A 15,925-nucleotide genomic window follows, 5' to 3' on the forward strand; every position below is an offset into this window, starting at 1 on the left:
CGACTGTTCTACCCAGGTATTTTCATGCGTAGGACATGTCCTACTTGTCCCACCCACTCCCGGCGCCGACGAGGATGAACAACTTTCTCAAGCGATCATATTAAAAGAGTAAGAGTGGAGAGTAAGAATCGTTCGATAATTGTATCTTTGTTCCAAGCATTGGTAAATTCTACTTTTGAACTTATTTTCCAAACATCCAAATATCCGATTAAACTTTATTGTTGACATTAAATTGGTATTAATAGGTTTACATTAAAATGTTAATTTTGTGTTTAGTACACCCAAAAAACAAATCTGACAATTATTGTATAAAATCTGGGCATATACAATTCTGCAAGCTTTTTATACAAATATTGTATTATCTGTATTATTTCAATACAATAATTGTATTAAAATCTTCCGAAATTGTATATGCCCAATTATTATACAGTTTCTGTAAGATTCTTATGCAGAACTGTATTAAAATCTGCCATCCGCTGGTTGGGTGTATCAATCGGTTCCAAAAATTAAAAAGTTATCGCTGATGACAACTCGCCTACTTTTCACACCTCAGAAGTTATCAAATGATAATTCCAATAATTATCGTATGAGAATGATTCAGCACAACCCTTGCTGATAGTGTACTGCTGCAACCATCACCGACGCAAACTGGAACAGAGACTAAGCACCCGCCACTAAGTCAGTCTAAAGCCTCGGTTGCGTCCATCATGCAAGCTGGGCTATCAACGGCGTCCAAGGAATCATCAAAAACGAGCCGAAGAAAGTTTCCCAGAACGCATCCACTACAGCAGCGAGGAAGATTCCGAGCCCCTCTACTGGCATCAATAGACGTAAGCGAGAAGCTGCCGTTAAACGTCACCAAGTTTTCGAGAAAAAACGCACGTGTAAGTTAGCAGAAACGAACTGCACCAGCTAAAAGCCCTGTAAGTTGCATTTATTTGACGTCTATGCTGGCTTGAGGTCTCCAGTTAGCCTTACGAACAAAGACGCAGAATCCGGAGATGGCGAGATCGATTCTCGATCTGATCTAGGATGTTTTCCGGAGGGTAACCCTTGACACATCCATTGTATTTGCCACACAAGATATATACTAATGCAATGGCGGGCATAGAAACATTGGGTATGAAGCGTTGACTCTTCCTTGATCGAATTGTCCAAGAAAATTGAAAATCCATCGAGAAACGGCTGAGATATTAACGATCAAAGTCTATCATATTTTCGTGACGTTTTCGGATTTTTTGCAATCGTAAAGTGTACCCCAATATAGAAAAGACAGACGTAGTTCTACGTCAAAATCATTCTGATGTGTATAGATTTGGTTTTACGTAGTTTACGTCGAGCGGTCGTGTCTTGTACACAACCACCATGATTTTTTTGATGAAACAAACATATCATGTAAGGACCGCAAAGAACAAGTTGTATATTTGAAACTGGTTGATAGACTTTTGCTTACGACTCTAAGGCATTACAAAAGACAAAAGATGTAAATCTTGGCAGCGGACAAAAAGCATTTAAGTTCCCTTCTCCAAAATGGCCAACATTATTCAAATAGGTTGAAAATGGTAAAAGTTATGAAACGGTCAATATCTGGGTACACGGGTACCCTATCTGCCATTCATGTCTGTTTTTTGTTGGCCGCATAAGGGTTAAATTTGTTTTACAATGTGTTTAAATGCTTTTGCCTATCTGTCTGCATGACATAAAATTGATGCCAAGGCTAAAAATTCATGTTTTGTTTTAAGCCACTTTTGATAAATAATAAAGTTTGTTCCAAAATTGAGTGAAGCGAGATGAGCGTGCGACCGATTAATATGAATGAATTTTACTACTGGAGGATATAAACAACCAGCATTTGGCACCAATACATTACCAGTTTTCTACTTCCATGTCTAGTTGCTAAAGGGAGCAAACTCATTGCTGATAATAGAAATTGCTATGCCAATAGAAGAAACGTTGACCTGTTACTTTATATTAAATTTACTGAGTTTGTGGTAAAAGCTGTTATATTTAGTGAACACCAATTATCAAAGAAAAAGCATACAAATGTATACCAGTTGAACTATACCTGTGTTTTAGTGTATTTATTCATTATTTTTAACATTCTATTTGGCGAATGTCTTAGACTGCCAAGAATAGGTATTTTCCCCTACCTTTATACCCCTTTGATTTATTGATATCTCATGAGGTGGACGGATTTCGGTCCCACACGGTAATGACTTAGTAGGCAGAAGCAAACGAAGAAACGAGATATTTTAGACCAAAACGTAATAATAGCGTAATAAAAGCTTCGGAGACAAAGACTAAGCCAACGGAATATCGTGAAGAGTGCAGAAACATTCATCGAAAGAATTTCTTGAGGAATTTTCGTTAAAACTTGCGGAGAAATCCTCGATTTTTTTTCAGAAATTTCAATAAGAATTTACAGTCAAACCTCCATGAGTCAATATTGAAGGGACCATCGACTCATGGAATTTTTCTAGATAAGGAATAGCAAATCTTTGGAAAGCTGTTTAAAGGGAACGTCACAATAACCCAGTAAATTTTTTTTAATATGGCATAATTTGCTTCCATGAGTCGATATCGAAGTCATAGAACATCGACTCATGGGGGTTTAACTGTACCATATCAGGAACTCCAATAGAAAATTTCTTTAGGAGTTATTTAAAAAATAAGGAAGAATTTCATCAGTTATTTGCTCGGAAAATCCTTTTGAAAATTCTCTGAAATTTTTTTCGAAAACCTTTGCAGGAGTTACTTTGAATGTTCCCCTATTTAAACCATACGCCATTTTATAAGAAATTCTTTCTAAAATTGCTACAGGAATTCTCCCAAAATGTTATAAATTTTAAGAATAAAATAGTTACTGATGAAATTCGTAAAGGATTTTGCGAAGGAATTGCTGGAGTAAATGCCGTAGAAATTTCTTAAGGCATTACGGAAAAAACTGAAAACATTTCCAATGGAATTCCTGAAGGAATTTCCGAAAGAACTCGTGAATGAATTTTCGAAGGAACATCTGATAAAGTTGCCAAAGACATTCTTATACAAATAATAATACAATATAATACAATAATACAATAATTCACAAAGGAATTTCTAATTACCGAAGGAGTTCCAAAAGTAATTTCCGAATGAATTTCTCGAAGGAATTCCGAAGGAAAATTTCTATAAATGTCGTAAAGGAATTTTTGATGGAATGCCTGGAGGAATTTCCGTACTGAAGAAATTTGCAAAGGAATATTTATAGGATTCCAAAGGTATCCCTAAGGAATATCTGAAAACATTTTCAAAGGAATTTCCGAAGGAATTCTCAAAAAAAATATCCAAAGAATTTTCCAAACAAATTTCCGAATATATCGCTAAAGAAATTTTCGAAGGAGTTCCTAAAAATTTTCTCGAGGGGATCCTAAAGAAATTTTGAATGAATTTCCAAAAGAATTTCAAAAGAAATTTCCGAAGCAATTACTACAGCAATATTTTAGTAAATAAAGGGATTTCTAAAGAAACTCGTAAAGGAAGGAGGTAGAATATTTTCTCAATCTAATCGGTAGGAATCAAGATTCTGATCCTCACACATGACCATTTTTGTATGAATATCAGAGGTAGTGTAATAAATTTATTTGTAAAGAATAAAAAAACAAAATTTAAAAAAAATCGATCGATTCATCTTGGCATGCACGGAAAAAATCATAATTCATGATTCCAGGAACTTTATTCAAGGCACTGTACAATGATCATTAATCATCAGTCGACAAAAGCATAATCAGTTACACTTCAATTGATTGTTCCGTTCCCGTTGGGCTGTCACTCAGTGGATTTAAGTTTGATCCTGAACCCTTATTTTTTATTTTTACATCTTAAAAACCAAATCGGGGGGTGGGGGGGTGGTTGGGCATAGAAAAAAAAACATGTCGTTTACATAGCCAATAGAAAGTGTGCTTACGAAGATAGATCCGTAGAAAGATGGGATTTGGATAAAAATGATGTTGGTTTCCGTTGTTTCAAAGATATCTGATGACAAATTGTGAGGATGGATTGACCGCAAAAAAGGTTCCCTCAGGGCTCTTGACGATTGCCCTACTTGAATGTTTTTTAAAGGTGTATACATTTTGCTAAATTATCTCCAGATTTAGGTCTCCTTTGAGTGCAACAAGACAAATCGGTTGAAATAAACCAATCAAGCGCTCTTTTAACATTTTACGTAATTTCACGTAAAATTTTCTTTTTTATTTTTTCATACATAAAAAAGCTGCACTGTAATATGGTCATCAGAAGATTACTCGATTTTTAGTATAGCTGTAACTGAGCGTGTGGTGAAATACCTTTTGAAGAATACCATCGGTAACTCATTTGGAACTCACCTCTTAAAAACATTGACGACCCGACTAAGGCAGCGTTTCCCAAACCGCATATTGCATCGACCAAGGATTTAAAGCATTGAAGAATTGAAATAAAAATTTTTGAGAGCGAGATGGATCCACTAGGTCCGAGCTCAATGACAGACAAAGAAAGAAAAATAGTTTTGATATTTATATGGCGAATAAGAATCGACTCGTTTGCCTTTCTTGGTAACTGAAAAAAAATGGTAGCCCTTCTTACCAGTTGCTCTACCTACATCTTGTTGAAAAGGCTGTCATCTCATGTTGACGCGATACAGCACGGTGTGAACTATGGATCCTATTCTTCTTCTTCTTCTTCTTATTGGCATTACATCCCCACACTGGGACAGAGCCGCCTCGCAGCTTAGTGTTCACTGAGCACTTTCACAGTTATTAACTGCGAGGTTTCTAAGTCAAGTTACCATTTTTGCATTCGTATATCATGAGGCTAACACGATGATACTTTATGCCCAGGGAAGTCGAGACAATTTCCAATCCGAAAATTGCCTAGACTGGCACCGGGAATCGAACCTAGCCACCCTCAGCATGGTCTTGCTTTGTAGCCGCGCGTCTTACCGCACGGCTAAGGAGGGCCCACGGTGTGAACTATGGATCCTATATTCAGACCTTTAAGCGAAATCGGCTATCTTGAGCCATACAAGCATTGAGAACTGTCAACAGCTGTCACATTAGGACGCATAGACAGTCAATGCATACGAGACTTTGCAGGAGAGCATTGCGCACGAGTTCTCGGAACAAAACTAGTTCCTTTTTGATAATTGCCTGAAAACCCACTTTTTAACGTTTTGCAAGTGTTGAAAAAGATTTAGTACAAAAAGGTTTAAAAAGATTTTTTTTCGTAAATTTCACGATTATTGGAATTATACTTTTAAGTATTTTAATCAGCGACATTCCGAGGAACAGTTATGAGCACCACGCTACCGCCGCAGAAAATAAAACCCCTGAAAATTAAAATAATTTGTCGTGGCAATTTGAAAGATTTTTCCAAGGATTGGAAGAAGGATTACGATGAAATTTTAAAAGAATTTCAGAACAATTGCCCATTGATTTTTTCCTAAGAACTAGTGGCGTTTTCTTAACCTCAATCTATCTAATCTATCTCACTCGATTTAAATTTAAGGAATTGGTGTGCGGAAATGCATAAAATAACTAGATTTTGATCAGTTTATTTTCCATTTGGGCTGCTGAATATTTTCCATTTGGGCTGCCAAATTTCAAAAACCAAATTTCAAGATGAAGTGCCGAACCGTTCCCCTACTTGGTTTCATGTCCTTGGTTAGTATATGTAGGTTTTAAGTGATGAACAAAAAATGTGATATGTTTGGAATGTTTCTAAGTAATACAGGGTAGACCGGGTCTGAGGGGTGAATTACAGACAACGCAAGATACCTTGTCTTAAAATATCGCAAATGCAATCGTATGGTTTCATTTGAAGGATGCAATAATAGCTTGGGAGATAATTTTGAGAAATCTTCCAAGTTGTTCCCCCGAAACGAGTAAAAGGCTTTGTTTGCAAAATTTCGTTCGTTAAGGATAAATAAAAATAGAAGTTCAATGCAAATATACATATTTGCGTAGGAGTCCTAGCTACACCATATTGTGAACTCTACATCTCGCAAAATTGAGCTGAATTAGGATTTTAAACCCAAATTTTCATGATTCTGTATAAACCACTATTAAAAATATTCCCTACAATGTTCATACAAACCAATACAACTACAAGCCCTCCAGCCCTAAATAAAGCCAAAAACATTCTCCTTCAGTTGGCATATCAAGTTCACAAGTTCAATCAGCTCCGGTCCGTCGCCCTACCAGCCAGTCAGCTCTCATCGTCTCGGAATTTCTTCCGACGAAGCAAAAACGCAAACGGAGAGTAAAAAAAATCGCTGCAGCACCAGTCAAGCTGCCAAACAGCAATCAGGACATACAGCAGCAGGCAATGCATGGGACCTTGAAAACATATTGCTGTCGCTGTCGAGCACTTCCAATCCAATCGCCATAGCTGTCAATAAAAGAATTCTGTTTGTAACAGCGATAGACGACGACGACGACGACGTCGACGCCGCAGCAGCAGAAGGCACTGCACACATACTCGAGAGGGGACTTGCACTCCCGCACGCAAACAGTGTTCAGTTTCCGTCAGTGCCTAATAAACGACAACAACAAACGTCCATCAACTCGGAACGTTTCTGTGTCTCGGTAAAAATAAGCGTGCTGGTTCTGCGAAATGAAAACACAACATCGTCGCTTCGTTCTGAAGCCCGCATATGATTCACGAAACGTAGTCCAAAATTATGTACAAGGGGAAGCATAATACTCGGATTCTGTCGAAACAAGAGGTTCATGATGCTCACCGGAAAGTACATCCCCTGGGGATGTAGAAAATATGCTCCTGAGCCCCACAGCTTGAAGCCTTTTCGGTAATCCTTTGCCCGGAAAAAGTTAGCGGATTGGCTGTGTTACGGGCCCCAACTGGACGCTGTGTTCTCTGTTGATAGGGCTGCTACTGCTTGCAGACGGTGACTTCGTCCGTCGAAATCCGTATTTTTCACTCACTTATCGAAAAACATTCACAATCGAACACAAGCAACTGGAGCTTCTTTTCACTTTTGATTTTATTTTCTGCTAATTTTGTATACTAAAATTTGACACTTCTGGGAAGCAAAAAGCAAACACAAATTCACTCACAGATTTGGATTTTTCTCACGGAACGCGAACCGAACCACACGGGCATGAAACACTCCACTTCGACCGACCGACGACCGTGTTTTCTGGAAAACTTGGAACTAGGATGCTGTCACTGCCGCCCGGATACGGCCACTCCTGATGTAGTCAACTTCGAGAATAAACTGCTCTGGCAGGATCCTCCGGATCGAAACCCCGAAACAAGATGCGAAATTGGCGTGATTTGTTCCCGCAGCTTCTTCTCTTCTGGGCGACCACGACAACGACGAGATGGTGCTGTGTTTCTTCTCCGGGGATGTTCCCGTTTTTTGACAGCTCGAAAATCGCGTCGTCCCGGAGCGCGCACGCTTCTAGCGGAACGCAAAAGTGTACACACAACAGGCAGCAGGGCCAGGCAGAGAAACTCGCTCTCGATCTCCGTGGCAGAGAGGAGAGTTACCAGACACGCGCACGTCTTGCTGCCGTGGGCAGAGGTTCCCTCTTAGAGGCTAATAATCTGATCCTTCATTTCTATTTAGAAAAATCCGTTATTACAGAAGTTTTAACCGTCTAAGACGAGTTTAGTACTCTCCATTTAATTCCACTAAATATTTCGTTATCTTTGCAGATACGTATGTCGACCACAACTGTGTGGTCGTCTTCAGTGTCCCGTACTTGACTCGAGTTAGTACATTAGAAGTTCATTTTTCCAGTTTTGATGTAGGGGAATGACGGCTTTGGCAGGTTTTGTTCTATTATTGGCAGGGGTTTTTTTATGACTGACAAATTTGGCCTAAACATTCTTTGCGTATCAAAGAATATTGTGGCCAAATTTCATAAAATTTGGTCGACAACCCTCCCCCCCCCCTGCCAATAATAGAACAAAACCTGCCAAAGCCGTCTTTCCCCATAATCTGAGAAAAACAGAAGCATCTGATCTGTATCAAAAATGTCTTACTAATGTGTTTTCTTGAAAATATTTTCAGCTGAATGTTTTAACGTAGGATTATGTCCTTTGGGAAAGATACAGATTCAAATTTGAGACCGTTACGAAAAATGGTCAGGAAGTATGGGCTAATAACTCAGCTGTCTTCAAACTGATTTTAGAAACAAAAATGGTACTAATCTACCAAAGAATTCTTTATTATTATGTTTAACTATTAAAAACAATAGATTTAAAGCTCAAAACTATTTCCTAGTTTGAGAGTTCGAGTCCCTCCAAGACATGCGGATTGTTTTTCGCAAAAATAATATCAATTTGTCTTTTTCGAAATATCTGCTGTGCATATGCCAAGATACTTAAGGAAAAAAAATATCTCTTCATTTCAACATTATGTCAATATTTGCTATCTTCAGCATACGTACGATATATTTATCTATCTATTTTACCAATTTTATTATAAGTCAAACTGGTTTACTAAAAACAACGTACCGACATAAAACTGTTCATCTGATTATTTTTATGAAAATCTTTTGAAGCGCAATTTGAGAAGTAGGAATGCTTTAGACATTCATTTTCCAAATATTATTCGCAACATCATTTCAGTTTGCGATTATTTTGGTCTACGATTGTACAGCCCTTAGAGAGCTCTAAATTTAAACAAGAATCACGTAGAATCATAAATTACAAAATTATGACCCGCGAGCGAAACTAAAAGGGAACCTCTGCCTGTTCGCTCTGGCGAACCTCCCAACCCGAAGTGATGCTTCTTCTTCCACACGACTACGCTAGTGAGCGCCTTGGCGCGGGGCGGACGAACAACAGGGGCTCGCGAACTCCGATGCCGGAGACACACACAGAACTCAAACTTCCTCTTCTCGCTATCGTTATCCTTTTGGTCCCTTTATTCTCGACCCATCTGTACTGAGTCTGTCCGTGATTGCACGAGGCAGAGGCTGCTGTTAAAAGCACCAATACCGCCACAGCCTGCCAGTGCCGTCCTCTGACAGAATCCTATTGTATTCGCTTCTCACTATGGGATCCTGCCGAACGAAAACCTTCAAACACCACTACCAGCTTGGCTCGATTATCAAACACACAAAAGAACGATTATGGTTGGTCCGCGTTTGACGCGATTAGGCTGACCGCTTTTGCTGCTTCTCTGGGTCTTCTCAAAAATATTTTTTACATAAACACGCGACTATGAGGCAGCCGATCTTTTCGTTACACTGTTCTTCCCGCAACAGATTCAGATCGGTCGGTCGTCGTCACTCATGCGAACCAAATTATTCACCACACGCGTTTCCCATCCGCACAGGGCGCTTCACCCTAATAATCGACGTCGCGCAAGTGTTAACCTTTGACTCCTTGCTGGCTCCACTTTTGGCACGACGACGATAATAAATCCTTGCTATAATCACCTCTATTTCTCAACCCCGAAATCACGCAATAGTTTTCACCGTTCAATTCACTCACGTTATCAAAAACCTCTTCTCCACGTTGGAGAAGATGAACGACCGACTGACTTTCCGGTTTAAATTGAATGGAATCACCCTTCTAACAGGGAGGAATAATCAATTCCGAATCACGATTACGTACGAGCGAAACGACACGAACTGCGATGCGGCTGCCGAAGAACTGAAGATGAAGATTCTTGGCCCCGGTCCCGCGACCACACAGTATTTCGCGTGCTTGCGACGTAGATCGAATGTCTGTGGTAACTCATTCTCGTGAGTTCCCTCGGCTCGCGGGACGGGAATGCAAGCATGGCCGGGGGCCGCCCCGCGTCACGGCCGTTGAGCGATAAAAACAGAGAGGAATCACGTTAAGATAGAACTAGACAACTAATCAAGTTTTTTTGAATTATGATAAGAAACTGTGGCAGTAAAACTTGCTTACAAGCGATTGGAGGAAGATGTAAAAGGGTAAAATAATCCACCGCTTCTATAATGGCCGAAACCAGTTAGATTATAGATTAAAAGCAGGTCCGATTACGTAAAATGTATTATATTGATGTACATAGCTGTGTGGTTCCGTTTAAGCGTGATGCAAAAGTGAGAGAACCGTGCAAAATTTTAATGATGGCCGCGAAGTTTGACAATTCGATTCGAGCTGTTGGTCGCATCATCCGTCAAAGCGATTCGAGCAGTTTTGAACGTCACCAATCCTTATGTTTCGAGTACACGCAAGGTAGTTGGAAATACACGAGGTAACTAAAAGATATTTTAGTTACCAGATAAAGATTGTCGCTGTCCGGAACATCTTTGTCAATCTAAATGTCAATGAAGGAAAAATACATACGATTTGACAGTTCGGTACCCAACATACAGCAGAACAAAGGGAACCGAAGCGACAATCTTTATCTGGTAACTAAAATATCTTTTGTATGGACCGGTGAGCCATTCCAATCCAAACTAACGGAGTCAATCAATTTCTTTTGTTTAACATTTGAGTTTTTTACATTATTTTACATCTAAAGTGCTTAGGTTTAATATTTCGTATTACTTTTTTTTGTCTATTTTGAAATTCTGTTTTACTTTACTTTACTTTTTCAAGGGATCAAGGTTTCATTTCAGATTGCTAGGAAGGGTGACTGCCGCGTTTTGCCGGGATCCTTTGACGATCGCAAACGTCTTCTTCAGTATTTAACTGAGAAGCGCCATAAATTCTTCCTTCACATACGACGACAAAACTGAGCGATTGTTTAAAGTCGTCTTAAAAGGTCTCCCCAGTGATGATAAATCACTGGATGAGATAAAAATTGAAATTTCTCAATTACTTAGATTTTCACCAGTCCAAGTAATTAAGATGAAAAAGAAATACCACTCTGGTACTTCCCAGAGGGTATTTCAAGAATTTATTTAGTTCATTTTAACAAAAGTGAACTAAATAATATGAAAAGTTTGGAAAAGGCCTGTATTATGTCCGTCCGTGTTACATGGGAACATTTCCGCAGGCCTGGAGGAAATTTCCAAAACCCCACTCAGTGCCGTAAGTGCCAAAAGTGGGGTCACGGAACCAAACATTGTCACATGGATGCTAAATGCATGATTTGTGGTGGAACCTCTCACGCCAAGGACGCATGTCCTGTGAAAGAAGATTCCAATAAATGTAAATGCGCAAATTGTGGGGGCAATCATAAATCCAATCTCTGGGAATGCCTTTCACGCAAAAAAGTTTTGAATTCCCGTGCAAAATTGATGACGGGAAATTCCAATCGGATCCCAGATTCGACGGGTAGAAATTTTACAAACGCTCAAAATTCGAAACCAGTTACCGGTCGAGCAATTTCCTATTTTTCCAATGTACCCACGTATGCAAACATCGCTGCTGGTAGACAAAATTTCTCTTCCAAAAATGAGGTTTATATCCATGTCTCAACGGAAAATAACGGTCATGTTGCCGATTCAAGTAGCATGTCTGCTTCCGATTTTGATTGGTATAAAGTACAGGTTGGTATAAAGTACACACAAAAAAATGTTATCGGACTCCGTTTTAATGGATCCAAATAATTGTGTGAAAGTTCTAAATTGGAATGCCTGCTCTCTAAAGGGTAAGGAAGATGAATTATTCAACTTCCTTTCAGTTCATAATGTGCTTATTGCCATTATAACTGAAACGTATTTAAAACCAAGATTCTCCATTAAAAGAGATCCTAATTATTTTATCTACAGAAATGATTGTCTTGACAGCGGCTGTGGTGGGGTCGCCATTGTCATTAATAGACGTATAAAACAAAAATTATTTTCTTCGTTCGAAACCAAAGTTTTTGAAACCTTGGGAGTTTCTGTTGAAACAAATTTTGAACAATTTTCCTTCATCGCAGCCTACTTGCCTTTTCAATGCAATGGGCAGCAAAAGAATTTGTTGAAAGCTGATCTTTATATTCTGACTCGCAACAAATCAAAATTCTTCGTAATTGGTGATTTCAATGCCAAACACCGTTCATGGAATAACTCGAAATCCTTCAAAAATTGATTTGGTTTTAACGGATTCAAGTCAGCTGTGTGGTCAATTGGTAACTCATGCTGACTTTGACTCTGATCACCTTCCTGTTAAGTTTGAAATCTCACAAGAAGCCATTAATAAATCCAATCAGCTCTACTTTTAATTATCATAGAGCTGATTGGGATTGATATAAAACGTATATCGATAGGAATTTTGTTGTTGATATTCCTCTCGATACCAAAAGTGATATAGATAATGCTCTCGTATCTTAGACAAATTCAATTGTTGAAGCAAGAGACAATGCCATTCTTAAATGTGAAATTAAATTCAACTCCATTATTATTGACGACGATCTTCAGCTACTGATATCCGTCTTAAAAATGTAAGGCGAAGGCAATACCAAAGAACTCGCGATCCCGCCTTGAAAGTTATTTGGCGAGATTTGCAAAATGAAATTAAAAAAAGTTTCGCTATTCTGAGAAATACCAACTTTGAGAATAATGTCACGAAGTTGGATCCCACTTCGAAACCCTTTTGGGAATTAACGGAAATTCTTAAAAACCTCAAAAACCAATTCCAGCGCTTAAAGAGGGAAATAAAATTTTATTAACAAATGGCGAAAAGGCTCAAAAACTTGCTCAGCAGTTCGAGAGCGCCCATAATTTTAGTCTAGGTCTCACTAGTCCAATTGAGGATCAGGTTACACGGAGCTTCGAAGACATTCTCAACCAAGAGAATGTTTTTGACCCTTCGTTGGGAACTAATTTGGATGAAGTGAGTTCTATTATTAGAAAATTTAAAAATATGAAAGCCCCGGGTGGTGATGGTATTTTCTACATACTTATCAAAAAACTTCCTGAGAGCTCTTTATCATTTTTGGTTAATTTATTTAACAAATGTTTTCAATTGGCATACTTTCCAGATAAATGGAAAAACGCCAAAGTTGTTCCAATTTTGAAGCCGGACAAAAATCCAGCTGAGGCCTCTTGTTATCGCCCAATCAGTTTGCTTTCAAGTAAGCCAAGTAAGCCAAATGTAAAAAATATATTAATATATTAATATCATAGAATTTCTAATATTGAGACATTGCAACAAATGTCCAACAAAATAATTTCCAATTTTAGACAAAAATCGTTGCAATCTTCTATTGCAACGATTAACTCCTTGTACCCTTAGTATAAAATAGGTTAAATTTAGTTTAAGTTGAAAACATTGTAATTGCTACATGGTTCAATTAAAATTCTTTAGATGGACTTTATAGCTTTTTATATTTTGGGAATAATTTTCTAATATATTTATCAGCACTATCTCAATACTCTCCATTGCTTCAAGCCCATTTGAAGTAGAGATGGGCAAAACGGTTCAGATCTGGGTCATTCAGCCTAATGATCCGGATCTTTCATACGGATCGGATCTTTAGAACAATACATAAGGAGAATGCAAAATAGTGAAACGGTTGTCATTCTGGGCCATGATTTCGACCCGTACATGCCAAAATTTCACCGCTCTCACGCTCACAAGGATATATTACATGTGTAAAGAATGTGTAAAGAATAATGAATAATGTGTAATGTGAATAATTAGTTTTTCGTTTTGTCATTTCCTTACAAATGGTTAGTCAATTGGCTGATCTGGTGATCCGGATCTTTTAAAAAGTGAGCTGTGAATCATTCACTCACAACAAAGATCCGGATCATTTTAATGGTTCCGGATCTGAATGCCCATCTCTAATTTGAAGCATCATGTTCGGTTGGATCCCGCAAATGACAGTTCGATTGATGACCTGTCAGTGTCTTCGCCAGACTTTATATCTAGTGACTTTAGCGGGGACTGGGAATTGGGAAGAAAATGAAAAGCAGTTTGTTACGAAATTTCACAAGATCCAACAGTTGATTAGAGCGGAAATGCAAGCAAACCACAGTAAAGTCTCACGCATTTTTGCTCCCTCATGCAGCATGAAAAGTGAAAAATTCAGCAAATGATTCAGTTCCATTCCAAATTTTCGACCACTATTCTAGTTTGAATCTAGAGCAAAATAGAAGAAACTCGCTGGTTTTCCCGGCAGTGTTCCATTCATGTTTTTAAATTTTCAATAGAAATAATTATGTTGCTGCCAAAAAGGTGCCGTACTGTAAAGTGGATTGATCCGTAAATGCAGAAGAATCTTGTACGATTGAAGCAACTATTTCGATTGTTGCATAACAACGTGGCGATTGCTGTTTCAATCTTCAAAATTGTTTCAACGCTGTCCACTGTTTCATTCAATTCAATATTATTGTTGTTTTAATCCTGTATCGCATGATTGAAACAATAGGTACTAATAGGGGAAAAGACGGCTTTGGCAGGTTTTGTTCTATTATTGTCAGGGGGGTTTTTGTCGACCAAATTTGATGAAATTTGGCCACAATATTCTTTGATATGCAAAGAATGTGTAGGCCAAATTTGAGCATAATCAGTCATAAAAAACCCCCCTGACAATGATAGAACAAAACCTGCCAAAGCCGCCATTCCCCTTTTCGACAACCATTTCATAATACAGAAAAATTGATCAATACATTATCATCATGCCTACATGAAGTAAGCATTGAGCTAGAGATGTCGTAAAATCCCGATTAATCGATTAATAACTAATCGATTACTCTCGATTCTTGTCGATTATTGAGTCCATAATCATTGGGTAGCAATCGACTCAAAATAAATCAATAATAACAACAATAAATCGATTTATCAAAGTAATCGATTAATTTGCGACATCTTAAAGATGACGTTAAATCCCAATTAATCGATTAGTAACTAATCGATTACTCTCGATTCTTGTCGATTATTGAAACGATTAATTGTTTTTTTTAAGAATATTGAGATTATTACATATCTTGAATCTATTATAAAAACTGAACCTAAATCCAACATTTCATAAATTTTGGTGCTCAGGAACTGTTTAAAATCAATTTCGAAAACCTTAATAATTTCGCGTATTGAACACCCCTAACTTGATTTTAATATAAGCCGAGCGGTCAAATTTCCAGAAACTTTTAAAATGGATTTTGAACATCAAATTTAGAGTTTATGAGCGTGAAAAAAATTGTTGTAGCTTTTTTTTTCTTTTTCTTTAGCTTCATTATAGTGTTTTTTAATATGTTGTAGCTGAGAAAAAGGTGTTCTATCCAGGCCTCAATATTTCCATGATTCAATGGTCAAGTCAATAATACCATTTCCTAGTAGATTTAATTTTTCAGGTTCCCCAAGACTACCATGAATAGGACTATATGCATTCTATACTGCCGTTACACGCATAATTGTCCCATGTACATAGGAATCCCAGCAAACATGAGACAACTATACTATCCGTATGACGGCAGTATAATACCTACCTAAAATTAGTCTCGATAATAATAGAATGCCATTCAAAATCATAACCTTAAGGCCCATCGTCACAAACATTTGCCACGTTTTGTTGAAATTTCACATGGCACACAATTTTATATTGCTTCAAGTAGATCCCAACACCGAATCCTAAACATTATTTCCCGGCTGGGGTTATTTTGATGGCGTCGTTAAACATCCATCGTTCGTCACGCGTCAGCGTTGACCGACGTCCATGCGGCGGACAATGCATTGCGTTTAATGTGCAAGGACTCGTCGTCTGCCTGCATAGATTAGTTCCCTCATCTGCCCTGATAAAGCACACCAGAGCAGAGCAGCACGGATGCATGCGCAACTTGCCGAAATCGACGATGCAATTTTCTACATATATGCTTACTGCTGGACAAAGTGCGATTAGCTAAATACCTGTCGCCACTGCTGGAGCTCAGCTTCCACCAGCAGTCATGGTATTCGGTTGGAGAGGACAAGAATTTTGAATAATGATGGGTTTGTCCTGCTGGCGGCAGACTAATCTGATCTGATGGCTCTCTGCTGATGATGCCATTCTACACAGGGGCTGTGTTTGACTGACTGATCCTTCGCATGGGTG

General features: G+C 38.3%; 1 protein-coding gene across 17 annotated transcripts in view; it reads right to left on the minus strand.

The window, feature by feature from the left end:
- LOC134208729 (uncharacterized) overlaps positions 1-15,925 on the minus strand; it is a 580,250-nt gene that overhangs the window by 544,744 nt on the left and 19,581 nt on the right. The window contains exons 1-2 of one of the 17 annotated variants that reach the window (XM_062684581.1): positions 9,481-9,648; positions 6,755-7,054 (exon numbers count right to left, since the gene is read on the minus strand). The exons of 10 other annotated variants lie outside the window; for them this stretch is intronic. In XM_062684581.1, coding sequence (XP_062540565.1) covers positions 6,755-6,766 — 12 coding nt within the window. In that variant the 5' untranslated portion in view covers positions 6,767-7,054; positions 9,481-9,648. 6 more of the 17 variants (XM_062684578.1, XM_062684580.1, XM_062684585.1 and 3 more) reach the window with 6 other exon arrangements.

Source organism: Armigeres subalbatus, chromosome 2, assembly GCF_024139115.2.
Source record: "Armigeres subalbatus isolate Guangzhou_Male chromosome 2, GZ_Asu_2, whole genome shotgun sequence".
Taxonomy (NCBI): domain Eukaryota; kingdom Metazoa; phylum Arthropoda; class Insecta; order Diptera; family Culicidae; genus Armigeres; species Armigeres subalbatus.